The sequence below is a fragment of the Spermophilus citellus genome, assembly GCF_964194105.1.
Source record: "Spermophilus citellus genome assembly, chromosome: 11".
NCBI classification, from domain to species: Eukaryota; Metazoa; Chordata; class Mammalia; order Rodentia; family Sciuridae; genus Spermophilus; species Spermophilus citellus.
Genome location: NC_138192.1, coordinates 103,365,351 through 103,390,071, shown reverse-complemented (window position 1 = coordinate 103,390,071; position 24,721 = coordinate 103,365,351). Strand labels below are relative to the sequence as shown.

General features: G+C 42.3%; 1 protein-coding gene across 1 annotated transcript in view; it reads right to left on the bottom strand.

Annotated features, from left to right (window-relative positions):
* KIAA2012 overlaps positions 1-24,721 on the bottom strand; it is a 114,532-nt gene that overhangs the window by 21,963 nt on the left and 67,848 nt on the right. The window contains exons 13-14 of the mRNA XM_081261578.1: positions 12,576-12,713; positions 2,594-2,666 (exon numbers count right to left, since the gene is read on the bottom strand). Of these exons, the coding sequence (XP_081117704.1) occupies positions 2,594-2,666; positions 12,576-12,713 (211 nt within the window). The remainder of the gene's footprint in view (positions 1-2,593; positions 2,667-12,575; positions 12,714-24,721) is intronic.

Here is a 24,721-nt window from a genome sequence, read left to right as displayed (position 1 = left end):
CAACCTTCTCTGATTTGGATGTTGATTTACTTTGTTTTGTGAAAACTTGCAAGTATAGTACTCTCACCAAGTCCAAGCCTCATGCTATTCTCACTGGAGGTGGCACTGACTTCCTGCTTATAATTAACCATGAAGATGACTACTTAATTTGGAGTAGGGGAAAAAAATCCTGACAATTAGCCTTAAGACTTATGGGGGAAGAAACCGATCCTAAAATAGTTGAAAAAAGTTCCTTAACACACCCTCCTTTTTTTTCTTCAAAGACTTGAAATTCTCTTTAAACATAGCATTCATCATTCAGGACAGGAAAATGCCTTCTTTAACTTTCTGCAGTGATATTTCATTGCATTAGAGACTGAATAACCTTTATGGAACCCAGCCGGAGCCTGCTCTGCTGTCATGAGACAGGAAATCTGTTCTGACTGACTTGGTCATTTGCTTAGTTTTGGCCACATTCTGTACCGCCTAAAACCTCCGCTGCACTTGGCCAAGACCTTGGAAGCTTGTCAGTATTCACATTCTGCATATGTGATTTACGATATAGAAGATCTGAAGAGTGCTTTTCCCTGGCTAGTGTCACTCTGCTTTGAAAATGGAGGTGACAGGAGCCTCATGTTAGCAGAGACCTTGCTTAAAAGCTTGACCAAACCCAGGGTTCAGGCTGCTATAATATATTATTGCTTGACATACAGAAACAGTGAGACCTTTTAAAAATTAGTATAAAATTATTTTTGAATAGGACATTAACAGAAAGAAATGGTAAAAGATGTAGACAGAAAAAGATCAAGTTTAGGCCTAGCAGATGTGAGGCTCTGGCTTCAATCCCCAGTACCACCACCCAAAATGCGAAAAGTTGGGCTGGGGTTGTGACTCAGTGGCAGAGTGCTTACCTAGCATGTGTGAAGCACTGGGTTGGATTCTCTGTCCATTGACAACAAAAAAAATATTAAAAAAAAAAAGTGCAAAATGTTTTGGGTGAAATTCAAAACCTGTGACTTAGTACATTTCTCTCTAGTGTTCTCTTAAGGTCTCTTTCTTTTACCTCATAGGATCCACAGGAGATAGGAAGAACCATGGTGTCATTGCACAGATTGGTGAACAGTGATCATGGGAGGGTAAAATATATAAGTTGAGATGAGTAACCACTAAATGGCTACTTTATGTGAACTTTTTCATTTGTTCCTCATGCAGCCAAATGCGATGAGTTCTATTCCAATTTTTGCTGACAGATGAGGACTCTGAGGCACTGAGGGGTTAAGGACAGCTCCAGAGTGCACGCTCTCAGCTCAGCAGCCCTGACCTGCAGCTGCTATGCATCACCTTTATTTGAATTAGGAAATCAGGAATTTAGGAAATTAGTGAATTAGGAATTCACTGCAGGCCAGGAGCTGCAGTGAATGTTTCAGGCGGTGAGCACAGGCTGGATTCCAGCCCCACGAGCTCCCTCTGCTGGACACCTTCGTGCAGCAGCAACGTGCACACGGCTTCTCTGTGGCCCTGCACAGACTGCCTGACAATCAATAGTCTTTAATGTTTCCACTTCTGCAAGAAGCAGTGAGGACAAAAAATGGCTCTGCTACCTGGGCCTAACCAATGGAAGTGTCATAAAACATGCCCTGGGTGCTCTCAGGGTAGGGCTTCAAGTCAGTTCAGGGCACGAGGCTTTAACTATGCTGAAAAGCCCAGTGGTTCTGGGCCCAATGTTTCATAGAACTCCCTCTCCTCCCTCTGGCCCCCATCATCATCAAATGCAGGGTCATTTCTGGAGTAAGCTACCATCAAGCAGCTCTTGTCACCCAGGGCTGTGGGTGATAGGGGATGGGTCTCTAAAGAAAATGGTCCCTGTTCTGTTGGAATATTGTTCTTCTAGGCAAGAAACCCCAACCCCTTTGCCAAACCCTCCATGAAGGCAGGTGGAACAGAGAGGTGGAGGTGCTTGGGGGGACTTTTTAATAATGTCCCCAAAGTTTTCACTCTCTTGCAACAATCTGCTGTTTCTCACAGAAAAAAAAAATTAATGTTTTAGTTAGCTATTTCACTGCTGTGACTTAAAGACCCAACCAGAACAAATGTAAAGGGAGAAAAGTTTATTTAGGGGCTCACGGTTTCAGAGATCTCAATCCATAGACAGCAAACTCCATTCCTTGGGGCTCAAAGTGAGGCTGAACATCATGAGGAAGAATGTAGCAGAGGGAAACAGCTCACATGATGATCAGAAAGCAAAGGGAGAGACTCCATTCACCAGATACAAATATATACCCCAAAGCCATGCCCCCCTCCTCCAGCCACACCCCATCTGCCTTCAGTTACCACTCAATTAATCCCAACAGGAGATTAATTCACACGTGCGCTTTTGGGGGACATCTCACATCCAAACCATAGCACAACAGAACAAGGACATAAAACACATTATCATTTGCTTGTGTTGCACTAAGAACCCAGAGTCTGGACATTCAGCAGTTTTTGGTCTGTGTTATGACTTTAGACTCATAACTGGAAAGGAAATGGAAGGGTCATTAACATCTTTGAACAGCACAAAGTTCACGTGATGATCATAGTGATAAGGTTCTACAACCCGACTAGCTGTCCCTACCTTGGCTGTCTTCATCATTTTCTCTGAGGGATCCTCCTGGTTCTTCATGAGAGTCCAGTTCATCTCCACTTTCCTACAAAGAATACAGAAGACAAGATGAATGCAAATATTCCTCTGGTCCATGCCCTTTGGTAAAAGGGAATTCAGTTTTCTTAGTTGTTTCTTCTTCTTTTTCTGCAGGTGCTAGGGTTGAAACCCCTGCCTAGAACCTGTGAGGCAAGTGCTGTACAACTGAGCCACACTCCAAGCCCTTTTCTCCTTCTTTTTCAACTTCTTTCAGCTTAAGTGTCCAGGAAGGCGGCTACTAGTGTGATTAGATTTAAAAGAACCAGGCAGACTTAGCAGTGGCACCAAGTACTCATGATCAGTTGTGCTTTTTCTTTACATTTTTTTTTCCTTTCTGGTACTGGGAATTGAATAAAGGTGTTCTACTACTACTGAGCTGCACATCTTCAGCTTTTTTTTTTCTTCTCATTTTTAAAATTTTGAGATAAGGTCTCACTAAATTGCTGAAGCTAGTCTCAAACGGGTGATTCTCCTGCTTCAGCCTCCTAAATTGCCGAGATGATAGGCATGGCCATGCCACTGCACCCGGCTGTACTTATCTTGAAGGGGTCTGGTTCCATTCATCTGTGCACTGCTTGATGTGTGGCACATGTAGGAGAAGGAGAGATGAATGTCATAGGGCAAGGGCTGGAAAAAGAAGCAGGGCATCTCCAGCAATTGGCAGAGGACTAGACTGGCCAGAGCAGAGACTGAGAGAAGTGGGAATGGTGGAAAGGGTCAGAAGCCCAAGGCCTTGAAGGCAGGCTGAGGATTTTGTCCATTATTTTGAGAACAAATGGAAGGCATTGAGGATTAATAGCAGGGGAACCAAAGGGTCAGCATGGCCTTGTGTGGAGTCCCCAGGATCATCATGTTTCAATTTCTTAGTGCATTCTCTCCCCTTTTCCTCCCCTCCTCCTTTTTTTGTGGTGCTGGGATTGAACTCAGAACCTTGTCCATGTTGGACAAGTGTTCTGCCACAGAGCTACACAAGCAGGCTCCCCTCTTTATTCTTTCTCTGAGTTACACCAGCTATTTGCAATCTCAACACCCCAAAATATCTAAAACAGTGGTTCTCAACCCTGGCTGTACATTAGAATTATTTGAAGAGTTTTTAAAAAGTATAATTCCAGACAATAAAATCAGAATCTCTACAGCTGGGTTTTTTTTTTCTCCCTCTTTCCAGTATTGGAGATTAAACCCAGGGGTGTTCCACCACTGAGCTACATCCCTAGCCCTTTTTATTTATTTATTTATTATTTTGAGACAGGGTCTTGCTAAGTTGCTCAGACTGGCCTGGAACTTGCAATTCTCCTGTCTCAGCCTCTTGAGTAGCTGGGATTACAGGTGTGTGTCACCAACTGGCTGAGTTGGGGCATTTTTAAGGTTTCTGCTTGATGTGTCGCACATGGAGAAGAACCACATGTTGCACACGTGGTTCCAACATGCAGCCAGAATCAAGAATTACTGATCTTCTCCAGAGGTTTAAAGGCAGCTCTTTAATAGTGGAAGAAACATGGCAGGTGGAGTTGGTGACTCAAGTAAAGCCTGATGTGTCTAATGAGGCCTGTAATTGGCCTTTGTCGCCTGGGTTCCAGCTCCAGCCACAGCTTCATTTAGGCAATAGAGCTGGAATCTAATGTGCAGGGCCTTAACAATCTGCTGTCTTATTCTCACCGGTTAGTGACAATCAATTTCCTACTTTATCAAATACCAGCCTGCTTTGGGAAGAGACAATGGCTCATTCAGCACATTCTACAATTCCTTCTTGAGTTGCATCACTTACTGGCTTTTTATCATCTGTTTCTTACTTGTTAGTTGATAAGATATATTGACATAAAAAAGGTAAAGCAGGTAAATAATTTTCTTTTGTTTGGGCTTCTCAGTTTGGAGATAGGCAGATTTGTACTGGTACAATGAAAAAAAAATCCCTGAATAAATGGAAAGGTATAAAAAAGTATAACAGGGAAAAAACAAAACAAAACAAAAAACAACAACAAAACCCTGCCTTAGTTGCAGTAAATGACCTAATTAGAAGACCAGAAAAGAGATACATTTTTTTTTTTAAAGAGAGAGTGAGAGAGGAGAGAGAGAGAGAGAGAGAGAGAGAGAATTTTTAATATTTATTTTTTTAGTTCTCGGCGGACACAACATCTTTGTTGGTATGTGGTGCTGAGGATCGAACCCGGGCCGCACACATGCCAGGCGAGCGCGCCACTGCTTGAGCCACATCCCCAGCCCCAAGAGATACATTTTTTAAGGGATCCCTGTGTAAAGCCTTTTAATCTAACAGGAAATTGGATTGAAAGTCAAAGTGAGAAACAAGCTTCCTCTTTTGGAAGAATTTCAAAGCCAAGGATAAAACTTTCAGTCTTTTTTTTTTTTTTTTTTTTTTTTGTGGTACTGGGGATTGAACCAGGAGCATCTTACCACTGAGCTTCATCCCTTGCCTTCCCAACCTGCCCTCCCACCCCACCGTTTTTTTTTTTTTTTTTTTTTTTTTGAGTAAGGGTTTCAGTAAGTTGCTAAGGGCCTCACTAAGTTGCTGAGTCTGGTCTCAAACTTGTGATCCTCCTGTCTCAACCTCCTGACACTACACTTGGCAAAACCTTCAGTCTTAACAACATGTAGCTATGAGCCTTCAGGGCAAAGAATGTTCTCATTTCACAGATGGAGAGTTGGAGGCAGAGTCAGGGATTTGGAAAGCTCTTCAAGCAAATCCTTGTTAGGAAAAAAAAAAAATCTTAATATGAAATTCTGTCCATTTAATTGTATGTTGCTTAGAAAAGTGTCCAAAGAGCTATCTTTTTTAAAGATATGTGAACACACATGTGAAATAACACCTAAGGTCATTCATTCATTGGGAAAGATTGGAAATAAATGTCCCATCAACTTGAGACTTTAAATAATTTATAGTAATTTGTACAATGAAAGACCATACAACCATTAAGAAGAACAAGGTAGGGCTGGGGTTGTGGCTCAAGCGGTAGCGTGCTCGCCTGGCATGCATGCAGCCTGGGTTCAATCCTCAGCACCACATACAAACAAAGATGTTATGCCCGCCGAAAACTAAAAAATAAATAAATAAATATTAAAAAAAATTTTCTCTTTCTCTCTCTCACATTCTCTCTAAAAAAAAAAAAAAAAAAAAAAAAAGAACACGGTATCTCTTTTTGAATTAATACAGAGCTCCAAGAAATACTAAATGAAAAATAACGATTCTGAAAAATGTGTATAATATACTAAATTTTCACAAAATGTCTTTTTAAAATTGGTTCTTTTTAGTAATTTGCACAAAATTTCTATCTCCTATTTATATGTATTTCCTTATACATGCTTTCTACATCTCAGGGCACATAGGAAACTGGCAATAGAGATAGTCTACGGGAAGGGAAGTGGGCAGCTGGGAAACACCATATTATACTTAAAAAACTTAAAACTTTGTCAGTACATTTTATTTTATTTTTTGCAGCACTGGAGATTAAACCCAGGGTCCTCTATTACTGAGCTACATCCCTAGTTTTTATTTTGAGACAGGGCCTCACTAAGTTGCCCAGGCTAGCCTCAAATTTGTAATCCTCCTGTGTCTGCCTCCCCAGTTCCTGGGATTATAAGCATGTGCCACCATGCCCAGGATATATTTAAAATTTAAATTAAAAATAAGCTAAAACTGGGGCTATTGTGGTGGCACATGCCTTTTGAATTTTTTTTCCAGATTTTGAAATATTTGCATATGTATAAGGAGATATCTTTGAGATGGGACTCAAGCCTAAAAATGAAATTCATTTGTTTCAGATATACCTTATACACATAGCCTGAAGATAATTTTACACAATATTTTTAGTGCTACCTGTCATATAAGGTCAGTTGTGGCATCTTGTTGGTGCTCAAATGTTTCAGATTTTGGAGCATTTTGTTTCAGATTTTCAGGTTATTGATGCTTATCCTGTAGTACTTGATGAATAAGTAAAATAAACTGAAAGATTGCAAATTCATATCTCAGCTCTGTTATTCTGGCAAAATCATTAGTTCTCCCTTTATTCATTCAGCTTATGAACATTTACTGAATGTCTGCTGTGTTTCAGGTACTGTGCTAGTAATGGAGGCACAGAGATGAAAGATCTATTTGTAAGAAGCTTACTGACTTGTGGGGAAATGATGAGAAATCTCACAGTTGCAATGCAGTGTGGTAAATGCTGTGACAGATTATAACAGGTTTCCACAAGACCTCATGGGAGGTGAAACTAAATTAGGTTAAGAAGTTTTGTTTACCAGTGGACATAGTGCTAAGTCTTGTAGTGAAGCCAAGATAGGGCGATCCCAGGCAGAGGGAGTCGCCTGTGCTGGCTAGGGGTAGTCTGATATTGTTGCAGTGTGTGGACAGTGTAAATTAGACACAGGCCAAAGCCAGATCTTGCATGGTGCAGTTTGGAGTTTTAGAAAAATTGCATTTGTTTCATGTTCCCTGTTATCTTGTAACAGGAATATATCTTGATACTGGGAATTTAACTGGAAGACCAGTCTTTACACAGTAAAGACTTTCAAGCAAATCAGTGATAAGAACTGAGCTGCTTTGGGAAAATGCAGCAGTATGGAAGAAATTATAGGTCTGGGGCAGGGAGGGAGGAGATTAACAAACTCTCTATAAACACAAAGGGTAATGCTGTAACCAGCACATGAGAGGCTCTTCCCAGACACTGGGGTGCAGATCCTGGAATCAGTCTGCTTGCCCTGAAGTCCTAACTCCTGCCCCTCATGTCTTATAGACCATGAGAGAGTTTCTTAACCTTGAGCCTCAGTTTCTTCTAACGGTTCTGTCCCTGGCCCTTGTGCCTAGCACCCCATCTGAGCATAGTACTCCTAGACTCATGGCAGGTTTTCCTAGGGCACTGTTGGGAGGATGGGGAACATAGGATGCAGGAGAAAGAAGGGGCACTCCTCTCTGCCTCCCGTGACCTATATGACTTCTCATTGAACCGCAGTTTCTCTATCTGTGAAATGACAGTAGTAATGAATATTGTACAGAGTTCCTGAAAGGATTAACTAGGAAAATACATTTGGAAATTTTGTGTAATATGCCATGTGATACACAAATGTCAATTACTATTTTCAATACTTTCTTAATGATGGAAGAAAATGAGTATCTTATTTGAAAATTTCAATTTCAGGGTAGTCCAGTTTTTCTTGTGTACTTCATACTTCTCCTTAGTAAAGAAAACTGATGCGGGGGTGTAGCTCAGTGATTAAACACTTGACTAGTACATGTGAAGCTCTACTTCCATCCCCAGCACTGGAAGAAAAAAAATCTCCAGGTGCAGTGGTGCTCACCTGTAATTCCTACTACTCAGGAGGCTGAGGCAAGAGGATTGCAAATTTGAGGCCAGCCTGGGCAACTTAGCAATATCCTATCTCAAAATAAAATAAGATAAAATAAAAAGGACTGGGATATAGCTCCATGTAGAATGTCCCTGGGTTCAATCCCTAGTATAAAACAAAATACAACTGACTAAAGAAAATCACAAGGTGCCTTGTGTGATTATAATAAGTTTAAGATGTTTTTTCAAATCTCAGCTCCTTTCTCAGGTTCTGAGGCCAGAACAGGGATGTACAATTAAGCTGGTCATGGGAACAAAATAGGCAGAACTCTCTCAATATGGGGTACTGTGGACTTTATGGCCTTGAAACCCAGCTCCTGCTGCAGGCAGCCATGCCACTGATCATATCTGAGCCTCAGTTTCCTCATCTGCATAGGAGAGTTCTGCATACTTACCAGGAATTGGGGAGTGGGGGTGGGGAGATTAAATAAGGCTTAATATATGAAGGACTTGGCCCTCAGCAGGGATCAGTGAATGTTGGTTCCTTTCTCTCTCACAAGGTGCGTCCTTTATAGATGTGAAAATTCTTTGAAAGCTATTATTTCATGTAATTCTCACTTCACCATTAAGAGGCAGGTGTGGAGTTCCCAGTATTACCATCTCCATTTTACAAAGAGGAAATGGGAATCCCAGAGCATTTCAAGGTCACTCAGAGTCAGAGAAGACCCAGGGCTTCCCAACTACTAGCCTGACACCTTAATATTGATCAGATTCCACTTTAATCCCAAGCTTCTTTCTTTTGAAAATTTAAGACTCGCTGTCCTGAATATTTTTTCCTGGAAATATTATTCGAATGTCGTGGAATCATTGAATCTTGAAACCGAGCTGTGATCCCTCTGCACTGTTCCTGCCAAGTGGTTAACAAAACATTTAAAGGACTCTGGGGACTGGAATTTATCTCCTAAGGTACCCTGCTCCATCTTTGGGCAGCATCTTAAGCCAAGCATTATTTTCCTGCTACTTTCAATCTTTGAAATTCATGTTGTTCCACCTCAATGTGACCACAGATTCAGTGGCAGTCCTCCTCTACTTGGAGGGATGTCCCACCTCTGTGGGAGGGCTGCTCTGACCTCAGGCATGGCTGGCTCTTGTGCCTGCTTTGAGGCAGATCCTTCCACCTTGCACCAGAGGACACCATGCTCTCACTGTGATGGCGGTAGAGTGGAAGTTTATTTCTCATTCTTTGTATTTTTTGGACATAACATACATACATTTTCATGCTAATATGGAGTATAAGTATATTTGAATATATCCCTAGCATTCAGAGACATTATTGTCATTTTCTTTCTTACTGCAATGACCTAACCCTGACAATGTAAAATATCTATTCTAATTTATTAATCAAGTACCATTTCTTTTTGAAAAAGGATAGATTTAAATAGATTTTAAAAAATCAAACATGGTTCAGTTTTTATACAAACTCAGAGTTACTCAGAATTGATTGTATTTTCTCAGATTGAAGCCTGACAGAAACAGGTTATCAGCTATCTTTAGTGTTGTAAAGAGGTTCTTAACTAAGCGGAAGATTCCACGTGCAATCACAGAGAAATAAATGGGTCTCTGGTAGCAACCCGAGTCTGCCTCTGCCACAACATTATGCGGATATTGTCTGCTACATTGTTTATCCCCGTCTTAGATTATAGGCTCCTGGAAGGTCAAGGGTGCAGATGATTCATCTCTGTGTCCTCAGGGCCTGCATAGTATCTGATACACAGAGGATGCTCATTGTAAGTTGTTTGAAGGGAACTAAATGAACACTGGGAGAGAAAGCTTTATATTTCCATAGAACTCAGGTAGGAATAGAGAAAAGGGCTGAGTCTTGCAGGATAAGAAAATCTTCCTAAAGCAGACTGAATGCATGCACAGAGTGGAATTTTCTAGAAGGATTGTGCTGGAAGCTTAGTTAATATGGCCGGCAGTGCTTTTGATTGGATAGGGCTCAGCTGGGGTGTTCAGCAAAGCTTTACAGCAGATGATTGAGCACTGAGTTCTGAAGCTGGGCGGCCTGCCTGTGAATCTGTGTCTGCCATTTACCACCTGACATTCTGCAAGTTACTTAACTTCTCAGTACCTTATTTTTCTCATCTGTAAAAAAAATAGGTACATTCTTACCTTCAGTTTGTGAATTAAATGAGTTCCTGCATATAAAACTTAGAACATAGCCTAATAGAATAAGTGCTCAATAATGTTAGCAACTGTGATTATTTACATCTTTCCATTTTCTTTTGCTGCCTCTGTCTTATCTCCTACCCTCATCTCTTTCTATACGTATCAGGCAAAAATGAAAAAAAAAATGCCCCAGGGGTGGGCAGGAAATACATGAATGAAATGCATAGGATGGTTTGATTCCCATGCAGCTCCAGCCTGGGTGCTTTTCTTTGTTTAAATTAACCGTTCTTGTCTGTATAACCGTGAGATGGTGTCATTCTGTGATGCATTACTCAAGAATCCAGGAGCTACCTGTCAATAGGGAGAAGGCCTAGGTAGGGTAAGCTGTTAACACTCAATGTTCCCAAGAGAAGGTGTGGTTTTCTGGGCAAGGACTTGTCTGGGAGTAGGTGTTCTGTGAGTCCAGTGGAATTTCCATTCACTGAGTCTTGAGGAGGATGGACTAGAAAGTGGGATTGAAGGATGTTGCATTTTTCCTTCTTTAGGGCTGTGCCAAAATTGCAGAAGAAAAAAGTGTAACACAAAAGCTTTGAGAACACCGAATATACAAAAAAATTATTGTAAAGTTTCCCACTCTGAATACTTTGCTTATTTGCTAATAACAGAAATTAGTTGCTAATAATAATTTGTTGCCTACACTAGTATGGAACAGGGTAGGATCTTGTTCTTCCCAGCCCCTGTGTTTTTGATTTTTGTTTTGTGGTGCTGAGGATGGACACCAGGGGCCTCACACATGCTGGTCATGTGCTCTACCACTGAGCCTCTACCCCAGCCTATCCTGGTCTGTTTTGTTCACAGATGTATCGGATGTTCAGAAAGTGCAAGACACTTAGTAGGTAACTGGTGCTAAAATATTGGTTAAATGAATAAATAGCAATAATGATGATGATATCACATCCTAGAAACTACTAACCATAGTTCTTCAAGTCCTAAGGGAATAACTAAGTCATTATTAAGAATAAACAGGATAGTTTTACTAATATAAATAATAGTGCATGTCAACATTTTTTTGAATTCTTATAGCAAATATCTTTTTGTTTTGCTGCCCAGAATCATTTTCCCTCCTTATATTTTTGTTTGTGGTGTTGATTGAACCCAGAGTCTTGCACATGTTAGGCAAGCACTCCACCACTGAGCTCTACTCCCAGCTCTCTTGTAGTTTAAAGCACCCGGTGAGACACCCTTCTTTTCTCTCTTTCTAGTCCTTGTGGCTCCAGGCTAGGCTGATGGCATTTCATCTGGGCATGTCACTAAAGACAGTTTCACATTCGGTTCTGGAATAATCTGGGCAGGAGAAGCCAGTGGCCATCTTACCACCACTGGGAAAAGCCTAAGAGGAAACCCAGGAAATGCAGTCACAGAGACAGATTTGGGTCAAATGCCTGACTCTTAACCTAAGCCCCACCTTGCAGAACTGGGTTTAGGGCAGCTCAGAGAGGTGTCATCTGAGAACTCTGAATTGGTTGAGGATGGGAAGGTGACGCTCATGATCTCCAAAGTCCTTGGACCAGTCTACATAGCACTAGGGGTGCCATCATTATGAACATTACAAGTGTCTCTTCTCTTTTCCACTGTCTTTCTGAATCACTTCCTATCAAGGGCCTGGAATGGTGTCCCCTAAGGTAGTATGAGGGACCTGATATCCTTCCATGCCAGACATGCCTTGGTTCCTGGTTAATTTCTTGGACTCCATGGTCATATATTTCCAGTTCAGTAAACTATAAGGAGGCAAAAAATGGGTAGGAAGGGCACTAAACAAAAGGGCTTGTGAGGGAAAGGGTGGGCCAATTCCTGGAGCACTTGGTGAGCACCTTCCACGTGCCTAGGGATGCTAGGGTGGGAGGAAGTACCGCAAAGATAGACAAATGACATCCTCATCGCAAGAACTCTCTGTGGCCTTAACTAGAAACAAAGCTGAGCTTGGGAGGTCAATGAGCTATTAGAGAACAGGAAACAAGGCAGATATCCAAAAGAGAATCTGCAGTTGACTTCTGACTAGTTAACTCAAGAATCAGTCTTCTTCACAGTAGGAGTATCAACTCTACCAAGTTACAGTGATAAACAGTAGCAATTATGTTAGCTACTGTCAAGATAAAATGAATTATATTTGCCCATTTTATCAGGTGGTTCAAAGTTATCCTTTTTCTTCTCTGTTCCCTGTCCCCACCACCCAAACTAGACACCCAACTGATTTGTTCCCGATGGCTGGCTGTGATTACTGTCCTAATTTGTTCTTTCCTCATCTGCTACAAACTGCGTATTTTCTGTCCCTTCTGATAAATCAGGAGCACTGAGGGAGTTCTGAAGCTGTTTTTGTACCATGCAGAAGTGTATTAACTGGAATTCCTGTGTATGTGTCTATAAAACCCCTCGTCTTCTCAGTGTGAGATCACCTTCAGGAACGGCGTCATGTCGATGTGCAGCTTGCGTGTGTAAAATTCTTTTCCGTTTGAACAAATCAGCCCTTTATTTATACAACTTTGAGGTTCTCCCGTCTTCTGAGCTGCTGCCTCCAAGGACTGCGGGGCTCCCTGGGAGAGAAACAGAAAGCCCAGCTTTCATAGGCATGACACACAGAGCAACAAGAGCTAGTCCAAATCCCCCAATATTTATAAAAAGCAATGTTTTCATCATGGAACACTAATAATAACACCTATTTTTACCATGGAAGACACAGGGGACCCAAATGTGCAGAGAATAACTCAAGACTGGTTAATAATAAGTACCAGGGAAGTGGAAAACGGACCTTCCCAAGGTTGTAATTATTTCATTTAATTCTCTGGACAACCCTGTGAGACAAGTATGGTACCCCCATTTCACAGATGAGGAAGGGAAGCTTCAGGAGTGTAAGTAACTTGTTCAAAGCCATTCAGCTGGCATACAGCCGACCTAAAATCACTGCCCAAGACTCCTTTTTAAATTAGATCATTTTGTTACTTTTATAGTTTCAAATAGCTAGGAATGGTTACTAAATCTGCCTTGCAACAAATAAGGTTACAGCAAGATTCCAGTTTATTTCCAAGCTGAAATGTATTCAGTGTGTTAGGAAGAGTGATTGGAACAAAAGTGGCTGAGAGGGAAGGAAGAATGGGCTAAGAGAGGAGGCCCAGTGTGGGGTGGGGTCTGTCTCTTCTGCTGTCACCACAATGTGCAAACGATGTCACATTTCTTTCTTTAATACTTATTTTTTAGTTGTAGTCGGACACAATATCTTTATTTTATTTATTTATTTTTATGTGGTGCTGAGAATTGAACCCAGGGCCTTGCACATGCTAGGCAAGCACTCTACCGCTGAGCCACAACCTCAGCCCCAAATGATGTCACATTTCAAGTACCAAAAAGCTTGACCTGAAATTGCCTTCCAGCCTGTGCCCTGCACTACAACCTGAGTGATCTTTTCAAAAGGCAAACTGCCCACATTACCCCTCTGCTTAAAACCTTTAAAGGCCATTGGCCTCAGGGTGAAGGCCAATAGGCTTAAAAGGTTTAAGTTTCCTGCCCGGCCCTGGACTATCTCTCTGGCCTTGTTCATTCATTCAAGGAATATTTATTGGGTGCCTTTGCTATGGCAGAAAGAGTGAATCCAGCAGTGGAAGTCTGTACCCCCATGAAGAGTGCACCTCCATTGCACAGAAAAGAAAGAGAGAACAGAGAAGGAGAGGAACCTAAGTTATGTCTGAAGGTTATTTGTGATATAGAAAAAAGAAATACAAAGGTGTTGAGGGGCAGATGAGGATGGATGTGGAGACCTCAGTGTTAACCCATCATGTCCCATCTTCTATATATAGGTCACCTATAAAAACCTATAACATTTTATAGGACACCTACAAAATTGCTCAATTTAAGTTTTTATAGGTGCCCTATATATAGGACAGTGGGACATAGTGGGTTAAGCAGGAGAGTTGAGGAACGCCCCACCAGAAAGTGAGGTTTGTCAAGGCTCTGAAGCAGGTGGGAGAAGGTATGTGTGGCTCTCTGTGAGAAGTGTTGACTTTACTGTGGAAACAGCAAGTACAAAGGGCCACCACCCACATTGGCCTTTCAGTTCCTGGAGCAAGACATTCATTTGCCCTTCCCTCTCCTGGGAACACTCTTCCTCCCTTTCATGACCCCTCAGCCTTCAGGTATGGCTCATCTGTGCCCTCCCGGGGCCACTCTGTCCCCATTGCCCATAGTGATGCTGAGACTGTGCAATGCTCCTCCCCAAGAGATGACAGAAGTGATAATGGAAGCAATGACGTAAGCTTCACCAGCACAGGGACCACAGCTATCTTGTTCCTGTTGTCACAGCCATGCCTGGCTCAGGGCTTGGAAATGAACATACAGTTGCTATCTACCTGCCGAACTGATGGGTATTGGACCCAGGAGTGAAGGACGCCAGAGGCAATCTGCAGCTAGGGCCTGCCTCAGTTCAGAGGAGGAGGGGGCAACAGCACAGCTCCACAGGGAGTGTGTGCTGACCTCTGGAGGCCTGACCTCTGCACGTGGCACTGGCTGCCCATTCCCAAGGAGGAAAGTTATTTGTTAGTTTTGGGGGCTGATTTGCTGGGGCCATATACATTAGTGTGCTATGAGATCACCCTGGGTGTGGATTTGATCATTTCCATATTTTCTAGGAGACGAACTCTCAGATGTCAGTCTCTCTGGGCAGTCATAAACTCTCCCTCCCATAACTTTTATATCACCCACAAGTATTCATGAGGCATGAACAGTTGGTGGGTCCCCACAAGTGGCCATCATTCCAATGAACACCCACACCCTTTTCCTTTGTTTTGAAATGTGGCTTGAGATAAAGATTTTCCCGGACAAATACATATCCAATTTCTTGTCATCTCAGCCATATATCTGATTAGTTTCTCAGGGTGAGATGGCTCCTCCCCTTTTCCAGATCAAATGAAAGCTTTTGGTTCAAGCACAAATCATACAAAGCATTTCAAGCTTTCACGCCTCCACAATCTTGCATGAATCACTGGATGGAATAATAGAAATCAGAAAGTACTGATTTGGGGAAATGTCTCCATTATCTCTAAAGATTTTGTGTTAGACAAAAGACATAGCCAAGACCAGTTCCAATGGCTGGGATTACTTTCACTCCTTATGTGGGACTCAGATTCAAGATTGGAGACTCCAAGTGCTTTCAAGAAGGTCCCTCCCAGCCACTTGACCTGTAAATCTTTTTTTCTAACAATTCTCTTGACTGTATGTCTCATCTCCCTAATGTTTAGGGGCCATCAATTCTAGCCTGACGGAATGTTTCAGTGAAGGTTCTGTAACCCCTGGAATGTGTAGTAATGCCTTTGCCTATTATGTGCAAGTGTTCTAGCAAATCAATGATAGTGAGAGGGAGTTTGGGAGATGGGAGGAAAGAAAAGATTGAACACATAAAGAGGATTCTGGAAGGTAAAGATAGGAGGAGAAAAGTGTCAGACAGTTGAAACCAGGAAAGCAAGTCATGTGCTTGAGTTGTTTTTCATTTATTCATTAAATTGATACTTTTGGAGTGTTACCATGTGTCAGACAAATGAGCACATAATGAGATGATTTGAGGTGGTGACTCATCTATGAAGACAATGCAAGGGTAGTAGGATGGAAGGTGATGGGGAGGCGCTGGCCACTTGCCTTGAGTTGGTTAGGGAAGACCTCTCTGAGGAGGTAGCACTGGAGTCAAGAGGTGGATGGCGAGAAGTAGCCAGCGCTGGATGGATCTATCTTTAGCAGTCAGAGTAGTCTGTAGCTCTGTGGTCTGAATATTTGGAGGCTAAACTCAGGTAGGGGGTTCTTTCTAAAGGAAAGCTGAGACTTCCTGATTTCTAGGCCTGCTCTGCCCCAGCCTCCTAGGCTCTATGTATCCTGTTTTCTCAGGGGTAGAGCCTTTGAACACTTCCAGCTCTTGGGTAGGTTGAGAGCAAAGAGAACAAAATAAAGAATAATCAGAAGTCTAGGTCTCTAAAAGCATAGTAGGGAGAAGAAAACACAAGGCTAGTTGGGTGCAGTGGCCTGGTATCTCAGCAGCTTGGGAGGCTGAGGAAAGATTGTGATTCAAGAGCTAATGAATTCAAGAGCTAATCTTATACTCGGACAGAGTGAGCCGTGGAAAATCCATGGATCACAAGTTCAAAGCCGGCCTCAGCAACTTAGTGAGGCCCTAAGCAACTCAGTGAGACCCTTGTCTCTAAATAAAATACAAAAAGGGCTGGGGATGTGGCTCAGTGGTTAAGTGCCCTGGGTTCAATCCCTGGTAACAACCCCTCCACAATACCGCCCCCCCCCAAAAAAAAAAAAAAAAAAAAAAACCACCACAAGGCTAAGTGGAAGGGAAGGAAAATGGGGGACTGGAAGAAAGCAGAGAAACCTCAAGCTGTTTTTGTTTACTTCATGTGCACACTTTGGTGGGAATGATTTAAAAACTGATGGGAAGGTGAAATGTTTACCAGAAAATCAAAACCCAGCTCTTCACCTATATTGTACTGTAAGTAATATTTTATGGTCTTCTAAAAACACCTGGAAGCCTTTCTCTTTAGTAAGTGAAACAATAAAGATTAACTAGTTAATTTGGTAAAGCTGATTTGAATTGCACAGAAGGCATTGAGTAATACTTGGCATTTAAAAAGTTATCTGACATTTAAAAGGAGATGACTGCTAATGAATTCAAGAGCTAATCTTATACTCTGACAGAGTGAGCCATGGAAAATCCAGGATTATTATCTTGCTGTAAACATAATGTGATTCAATTGAGCTATCAAAAAAGGGAGCTATTGCTGTAAACAAATATCCATAGGCACACATATTTACCACAACTTAAAGGGAATGGCCATTAAAATTAAGTAAATTCTTGTCATTTCTTTTCTTTACTCATGGACTGTAATACCTGAGTTGAAGACCCAAGGGAAAAAAGCCTTCTTCCCAGTAATTTTTTCTCCTCCTTTCAGTTGGTATTTTAAAGAGTCATTATCAGGAGTTGGTTCTACAAACAGACCTCAGATGTCTAATGTAATCCCAGCTACTTGGGAGGCTGAGGCGAGAGGACTGCAAATTCTCCGTCAGCCTTGGTGATTTAGCAAGATTTAACAAGATTTAGCAAGATCTTGTTTCCAAACAAAGGGTTGAGGATGTAGCTCAGTGCTTGCCTAGGATGTGGGAGGCCCTGGGTTCAAACCCTAGAAGAGGGGCGTGGAAGCAAGGAGAAAGAGAGAAGGGGAGATTCTGAACCCAAGCTGTCACATCCCCACCCATGGGTCTCGCAGTGTAACCAAAGATAAGGATCTGTCCTGTAGGCGTCCCTCAGGCCTTCCTCCCACGACATCTCCCACTCTTTTCTAACTGGGGTTCCCCACCTTTGTAGCTGCCGCTCAATGGCTCCAAGAAGAGCTATTGTCCCTCATTAAGGAGGCTGCAACACTCTGGCTGTCTAACTGCCTCCCACGCAGCTCACAACTTCATTCTGCCTGAGAGGGAGCTGCCAAGAGTCTCTGGGAACCTGTGGGCAAGCTGAGCTGAAGGAAGAAAACAGGAGGAGGAGGACCTTTGTAGCCAAGATCTGAAATGCACGGGGAACACACCCCACCATTATCTTAAAGCATGGGGAGCAGGTGGAGAGGCCTTTGCTGAAGCCCTTAAGAGGTCTATGACGTTGTCACATCAAACCTCTGTGCACACAGGGCATTTGTCCCCTCCTGTGAGCAAACAAAGGAAAAGAGTCTGTCTCTCCTCCGACCACCAGGCCCCCCCACCTCGGCTGGGAGTTTGTTCCTTCACTTCCCTGAGTCCTGGTGGGGAAAGAGAGATCTGAGAGATTTAGTCACTGGGGGTGGGGGAGAAGGAGGGCTGCGATTTCGGAAACCCTCCCCCCACAAACCACCCCAGACCAAAGCCTGGAAGGGGCAACTCTTGCCAGGAGCTACTGGCTGAAGGGCCTGGCTAGTTTCCACCTTGGGCTCTGTTACTTCTTCCCATGGCAGCCTGGGGACCTTAAGTAGAAATGAGGACATGGATAGGGCTGTGCACTGTATGGAATCTGTTGGTTCCCTGGGACTGGGCTGCCTGAAGAGAGGATCTGAGAGGGCCTTTGTATACTATCAACCTCAGGTGAACTTACAGGGGACCTATCCTGCAGCAAGGCTGACCACTCCAGCCACCCCTGAGGCCTCTACCTGAGACCTTGCCTCTGTCTAGTTTCCCTGGCTTGGAGGAGGAGGGACTCTCTGGTGTACAGAAGGCCCCATGGGACACCCAGGATCTCAACTCAACAACCCAGCCTGCCTGCACTGCATCTTTCCAGGGAGCAGAAAGATCTCACACCAAGGCCTGCTTTCATTCACCACAAATGTGCTCAGCCGTCCTGTGCCAGTTCCCTGGGTCCATCCTGCTCATCTTGGCCACCTGAGGTCGTGGTCCACTTTGTATGTTCTAAAGGCAATTTGGTGCCGACAAGATAGGCCAAGTAGATAAGTTTCAGGATAGTTCCACCAGCAGACAGGGTGGAGACAAAGTTTAGTTTTTAGCTAGAAAAAAGCTTTTGGTTCCTCTCCTGTCAGGAATTTTGTCTCAATTCATTCAACTCAATAAAAGGAGATTTTTTTTTACATTCTCTGGAGTAGTTAGTAAAATTTAGCCCAAAAGCTAGCAAGCATTAATGTGGAAGAGAAATATAGCAATCTCCTATCCTAGCCTTTATGAAGGACTCATTTGCTAAGTCACTGGATTTTCTGTGCCTCAGTTTCCCTACCCAGAAAACAGGGTTCATCTCATTGTTCTCTTGAAGGAGATTTAGAATAGTGAAACACAGGACACTTTCATTCTAGTTTATTTGGAAGTAAATCTTTATCTGTGACTTCTAATTTATATTGTCCTCAATTTAATTAAGTGCTTTGTTGACACAACAGAATCATTGTTTATCTGGCTTAGCAGGAGCTGCAGGAGAAAAATTTTGAGCCAAAAGAATGATCTGCTCTGCCCCTAGGGAGGCAGAAGCCAGCGTTTTCTGAGAGGGGGTGTCCGACTGTGCTCTGGCTGGGGCTTCACCACACTGGGGCGGTGACACATCCCATCTTAGAGCAGAGATGGGAGGTGGGGTGGAGGGCGGGAAGTGGGAACAACTCCCCAGCTCCTTCTGACTCCAAATTCAAATCTCACACTGTGTGACTTCCCTGTTCTGTTGAGTCTGCTATGACTTTTCCAATCTGACAACCAACAGACAGGGAAACTCCATTTGTACATGATTCCAAAAAAGTTATTTTAAACCAGTCACTTTTCACTAGGGAATTAAAAAAAAAAAGTTACCCATGGTGCTTTGAATCCCAGATCTCATAAAACTTTATCTAATTCATAATTTAGCTGGACTAGGCAAGCCCTGGGAATGCTGGGACAGCAGAGGGCTGGAAGAAGAAAAAGAAAAATGTCCTTTGCTCTCCACTGGGTCCTCCTGTCATCTGACCTCCCAGTTTTCCTCAGCGGCTATGTGCCGTGGGGTAGAGGCCCTGCTGGACAAGAGGCCCCTGGATTCCCTGCCTCCCCGCCTTCCCTCCTCCCACAGGCCTGCAGCCCTGCTACCTCAGGTAGAGGTGGAAAACAAGTTTTTTTTAAAAAAAATTTCATGAGATGGAAAAAACCCAAGGAATCTCTAATAGGCAGCATTTTGAGCAGTGAAACAAGGTCAACCCTCTAGACAGTACAGAGGATGCTCAGGAGGACGGGGTGTTAGGAGCCGGGGGTGAGGAGAGATGGTTGGCTCAGTCTTCCTTTCATTATTCTTGCTTTTCAACTTCTCCTTTTACACATCTGAACACTTAGATTGTATACAAGCTCCAAGTCCTCTGTCTCATGGCTTTCAGGGCAGGAGACTAAAATAATAATCATTATAATTTACTGGGGGCTGCTGAGTGCCTAGCGTTGTGCTAATCCCGTCCCATATGTTGTTTCATCTTATCCTTGTCATGAGCCCATGAGGGGTCTCCTGTACGCACGAGGAAAGTAAGCCTCAGAGAGGGTATATAACTTCTCCACAGCCAGTGAAGAAAAGTGGAATCTGGATGTAGCCTTATGGGCCTCCTACCCCTAGGCCTCTTTGTAAGTGCAGGTCATTGTGAATGGCACCCTTTTGGTCCTGACATCTATTTCCTCATGAGTAAAATGGGAATAGTTACTGTGCCTACCATAGGGCTGTCGAAGGATTAAGGGAGATAATCCTACACCCTGCACACAAACCTAAAAAACACTGCCTGTTATTACCATTCAGAAAGACCCTCTTAGCTCCGCATGGTGGTGCATACCTGTAATCCCAGCAGCTCAGGAGACTGAGTAGGAGGATTGCAAGTTTGAGCCAGTCTTAGCAATTTAGCGAGCCCCTAAGCAATAAAAATGGCTGGGGATGTGGCTCAGTGGTTAAGTGCCCCTGGGTTCAATCCCTGGAACGAAACCAAACCAAAACCAAAACCCCTCTTAAGGTACTGGGTAAATAATTGGTGAGACTTGTGGATTGGTACATGGAAGTTCACCCTACTGTTCTCTTAACCTTTACATATATTATAAATTGTCCAAAATAAAAAGACAAAGGAATTAACTAGGTAGGTATTATGTGTTACTAGCAGCCAAGAGATCAATAAATACAGACCCATTGGAATGAACGATAACCATAAAAATTCAACAAATAAAAACTTTTACTTTTGTAATTAAAAATAACCCTTTCAAGAAATTATCCTTAAATTGCCCAATGAGTTTTGGGTGAAAAAGTAATATTGTGGGTAAGGTTGGACCTGAAGGTGAAGTTTGTTTAGTTTCTCTAAAAGCCTTTGAGCCAGCATGATGGCACATGTCTGTGATCCCAGCTGCTTGGGAGGCTGAGACAGGAGGATCTCGGAGTTCAAAGCCAGCCTCAGCAACTTGGAGAGGTGCTAAGCAACTCAGTAAGACCCTGTCTCTAAATAAAATACAAAAGAGGGCTGGGGATATAGCTAAGGGGTCAGTGCCCATGAGTTCAATCCCTGGTACCAAAAAAAAGGGGGGGGGCTTTTGAATCAAGTTCTACAACCAAAGCTATTTATAAACTCATGGAGGGAGGTAGGGAGAGAGAGCATGAGAGCGAGCTTGAGTAAAAGGACGGACCTAAGGGAAACAGAGCTGACTTTAGAAATAAAGCAGGGGTAGAGTTCCTCGAATTTCTCTCCATGGGAAGTACAGAAAGTTAATTCTAGCCGTCAGTGCTAGGACTGATCCTACTCATCAGCTTCACAGGGATCTCCAAAAAGGATGTTTGCTGACATCTCCAAGTCTGCACATGACCCAAAGCTCTCCTGGAGCAAAATACCAAATACCAAATGGCAACCAACAGCAGGAGGCACTGGAGGTTGTGTGAATCGTGGGAGAAATGTCAGCTGAATTTCATTGTCATTATCAGAGAAGAGAAAACAAATAAAAGCTCTGATGCCTCCTTCCAGGATTCTGGGCTCACCCTTCCTTCCTTCTTCCTTCTTCCCCTTCCTTCTTCTTAGTACTGGGGATTGAACCCAGGGGTGCTCTACCACTGGGCTATATCCCCAGCCCTTTATACTTTTTTTATTTTGAGATAGGATCTCACTCAATTGCTCAGGCTGACCTTGAGAACTCGAAATCCTCAGCTTCCAGAGTAGCTGGAATTATAGAATTATGGGCTTTTTTTTCTATGAATTATGTATTTCTATAGATGATAGGCTTCCTACGATATGAAATATTCCATGTTACTAAAGAATTTTATTTGTTGCCTTTTTTTAGTATTTATTTTTTAGTTGTAGATGGACACAATATCTTTATTTTATTTATTTACTTTTCTGTAGTGCTGAGGATCCAACCCAGGGCCTTGCACAAGCTAGGCGAGTGCTCTACTGCTGAGCTATAACCCCAGCCCTATTTGTTGATTTTTTTAAAAAAGTGGTTTCCATGTGCCAGTCAGTAACTGTGCTAAACACAGGGATACAAAGGTAAATTAGGCAAGATTAAAAAAAAAAAAAGTCTTTCAAGTCCTGTAGCTTGTTCTTTTTTTTTTTAATTTTTGTAGTTGTAAATGGACAGAATGCCTTTGTTTGTTTATTTTTATGTGGTGGGTGCTGAGGATTGAACCCAGTGCCTCACACATGCTAGGTAAACGTTCTGCCACTGAGCTATAGCCCCAACCCATGTAGCTTGTTCTTTTAGGTAACAGTTTTCCAAAATGTTAACCAGAAGAAAGGGTATGGTATTGCTTTGAAGGACACTGAGACAAAAGGTTACTTTAAAACCTTTGTACAAAACATAGTGGGTCCACAGGTGTATGTGTGGGTTTATTGTCTTGAAAGAAGGCAGCTGACAAGAAATATGAAAAAAAAAATCTATGAACTCCCGAGGAAATAGATGGGGTACACAGGTTTATTCATCCCCAATCCTAGCATGCTAGAATTACAGGTTACTCTCTGAAATTCCAAAAGAGCAAATTTAGGACACATAGGATCAAATTGAACAGAATCTTTAGGACACTACTAAATTGTGTCTAATCTCCACAAAGCAACAAAAGCCAAACCCAAGATAAAGCGTGTGAGAAAGGCTGTTTGCTCTCCCAATATTGGAGATAGTTGGAACAAAGAGAGAAAATCCATTAGGTGAGGCCAGGGGAGATACTCTTTTTCTTATTTTAGACAAAGTGATGCAAGGATTCTTGGGAAATCTAATTAGAGGTTGAGTTTGCTCTTTACTCTTTGCTGACAACCTCTTTGCTCTGTCAGTTCTTTAAACCACTGGGCTCAGCACCCCTGCCTTTGTTCCAAGCTGACTGGATGGACAAGAGTTTCATACTTGAGACCCAAAGTTTTCTGAGAGCTGGGGGGGAATGGGTGCGGGGGCGGGAGGGAGGTGCAAATTCATCGTCTTCCTGAGCCTTACAGTCAGAGGGATAAAATGTTGAAAAAGGGTTGAGGTCTTTGAAAGGTGAATTCTGGTGGCTCTATTCAATAGCTTAATAAAAACCTAGCTAAGGTTAAATACTTAAACCAATAGTAGTTGAAGAAAATGATGGTGCTATGGTGTTGAGCCCTGCTTAGCTTGCTGTATTCTTGTTGTATATTGTGACTCCTAGATATTTTAAGCTACCCTTGGATAAAATCAGCTCTTCTCATGATCCATCTTTCCCTTTTACAGGGAGAATTTAAAAAATTGAAAAAAAATCCCAGGAAAACAAAATGAAAGCAAAACAACAACAACAACAACAACAACAAAACAACTCAGCACACCCCAATTTCAAGTTAGCCTGACTGTACTTTTTTATTGTATCATTTGCAAGTCTTTTCCTTATAGATAGTTTAAAACAAAACAAACAGTAGTTTCAATTATAATTGTACTTTCAAAATGTTAAATCAGTGGTTCTCAACTGAGGTAGGCGATTTTGCTCCCCTGGGGACATTTAGCATGATCTGGAAACATTTGGTTGTCACAACTGGGCAGGTGTGCTACTGACATCTAAGGAGTAGAGGCCAGGGATGTCGATCAATAGCCTACAAGGCACAGGACATCTCCCTATCTGGTCCAAAATGTCAATGATGTTGTGGTTAAGAAACCCTGTGTTGAATCATTAGTATTAAGTCACAGTTTCTAGCATGAATAATCATCTTTTAAAAAAGTGCATGAATTAAACCTCTATGCCATCATAATAATCAATTCTCTGATAAACTTCTAGGCTGTTTTCAATTTTTCTCTATTAAGGTAATGCTGCAATGGATATGTTTACTCATTTTTTCCCCCTGCTGAATTATTTCCTTCATATAAATTTCTAGAAGTCAGATATACTGAGTCAATGGGATGAATATCTTTTCATATTTCATGAGTCATATTGCCATTGCTTTACAAATGAATCCAACCAAATTATAATACAGCATAAGTTTGTAGGTGTACCAGTTTTACCAACACCTTGGCAGCTCTGGGTGCAATCGTTTAAAAAAGTGGGAGGTGGCAGAAATCTCAATATGGAATTTGTCTCAATATGCATTTAATTTGCTACTCAGAAAAAAATATTGCTATTAGGATGAATATTTTTTTCCATATTTGTTTTCTATTACCATCCTTTTTTTTTTTTTAATGGTGATGCTGGGGATTGAACCCAGGGCCTTGTGCATGCTAGGCAAGCATTCCACCACTGAGCCACACCCCACCATCATTTTTTAATGTTAATTGCTTATGTCTTTTGCTTATTCTTTGGACTGGTTCTCAATGTTGATTTGAATCTTTATTGAGTATTTGAATCTTTATTGAGTAATGTTAAAGTCAATGAAACTATTTTACTTTTTCTAGTTTTACTTTCTACCACTGCAGAGATAAGTTAATGATTCTTTGAGGAATTTTAATACTCTTTTTAGGTTCTGGTCACCTCACCGAACCTGCAGGCTCCACAGAGAGGCCCTGGGGAGGAGGAAAAGCTCTCTGGCGATTGATGTCAGCTACCCACAGAGGGAAGAGCAGGGCTTGGTCTCTGAAGGTATCCTAGGAACTAATTTCCCTTAATGAAATGCAGGGCCTGAGGAGGAGCCACAAGGCAGAAAGGGAA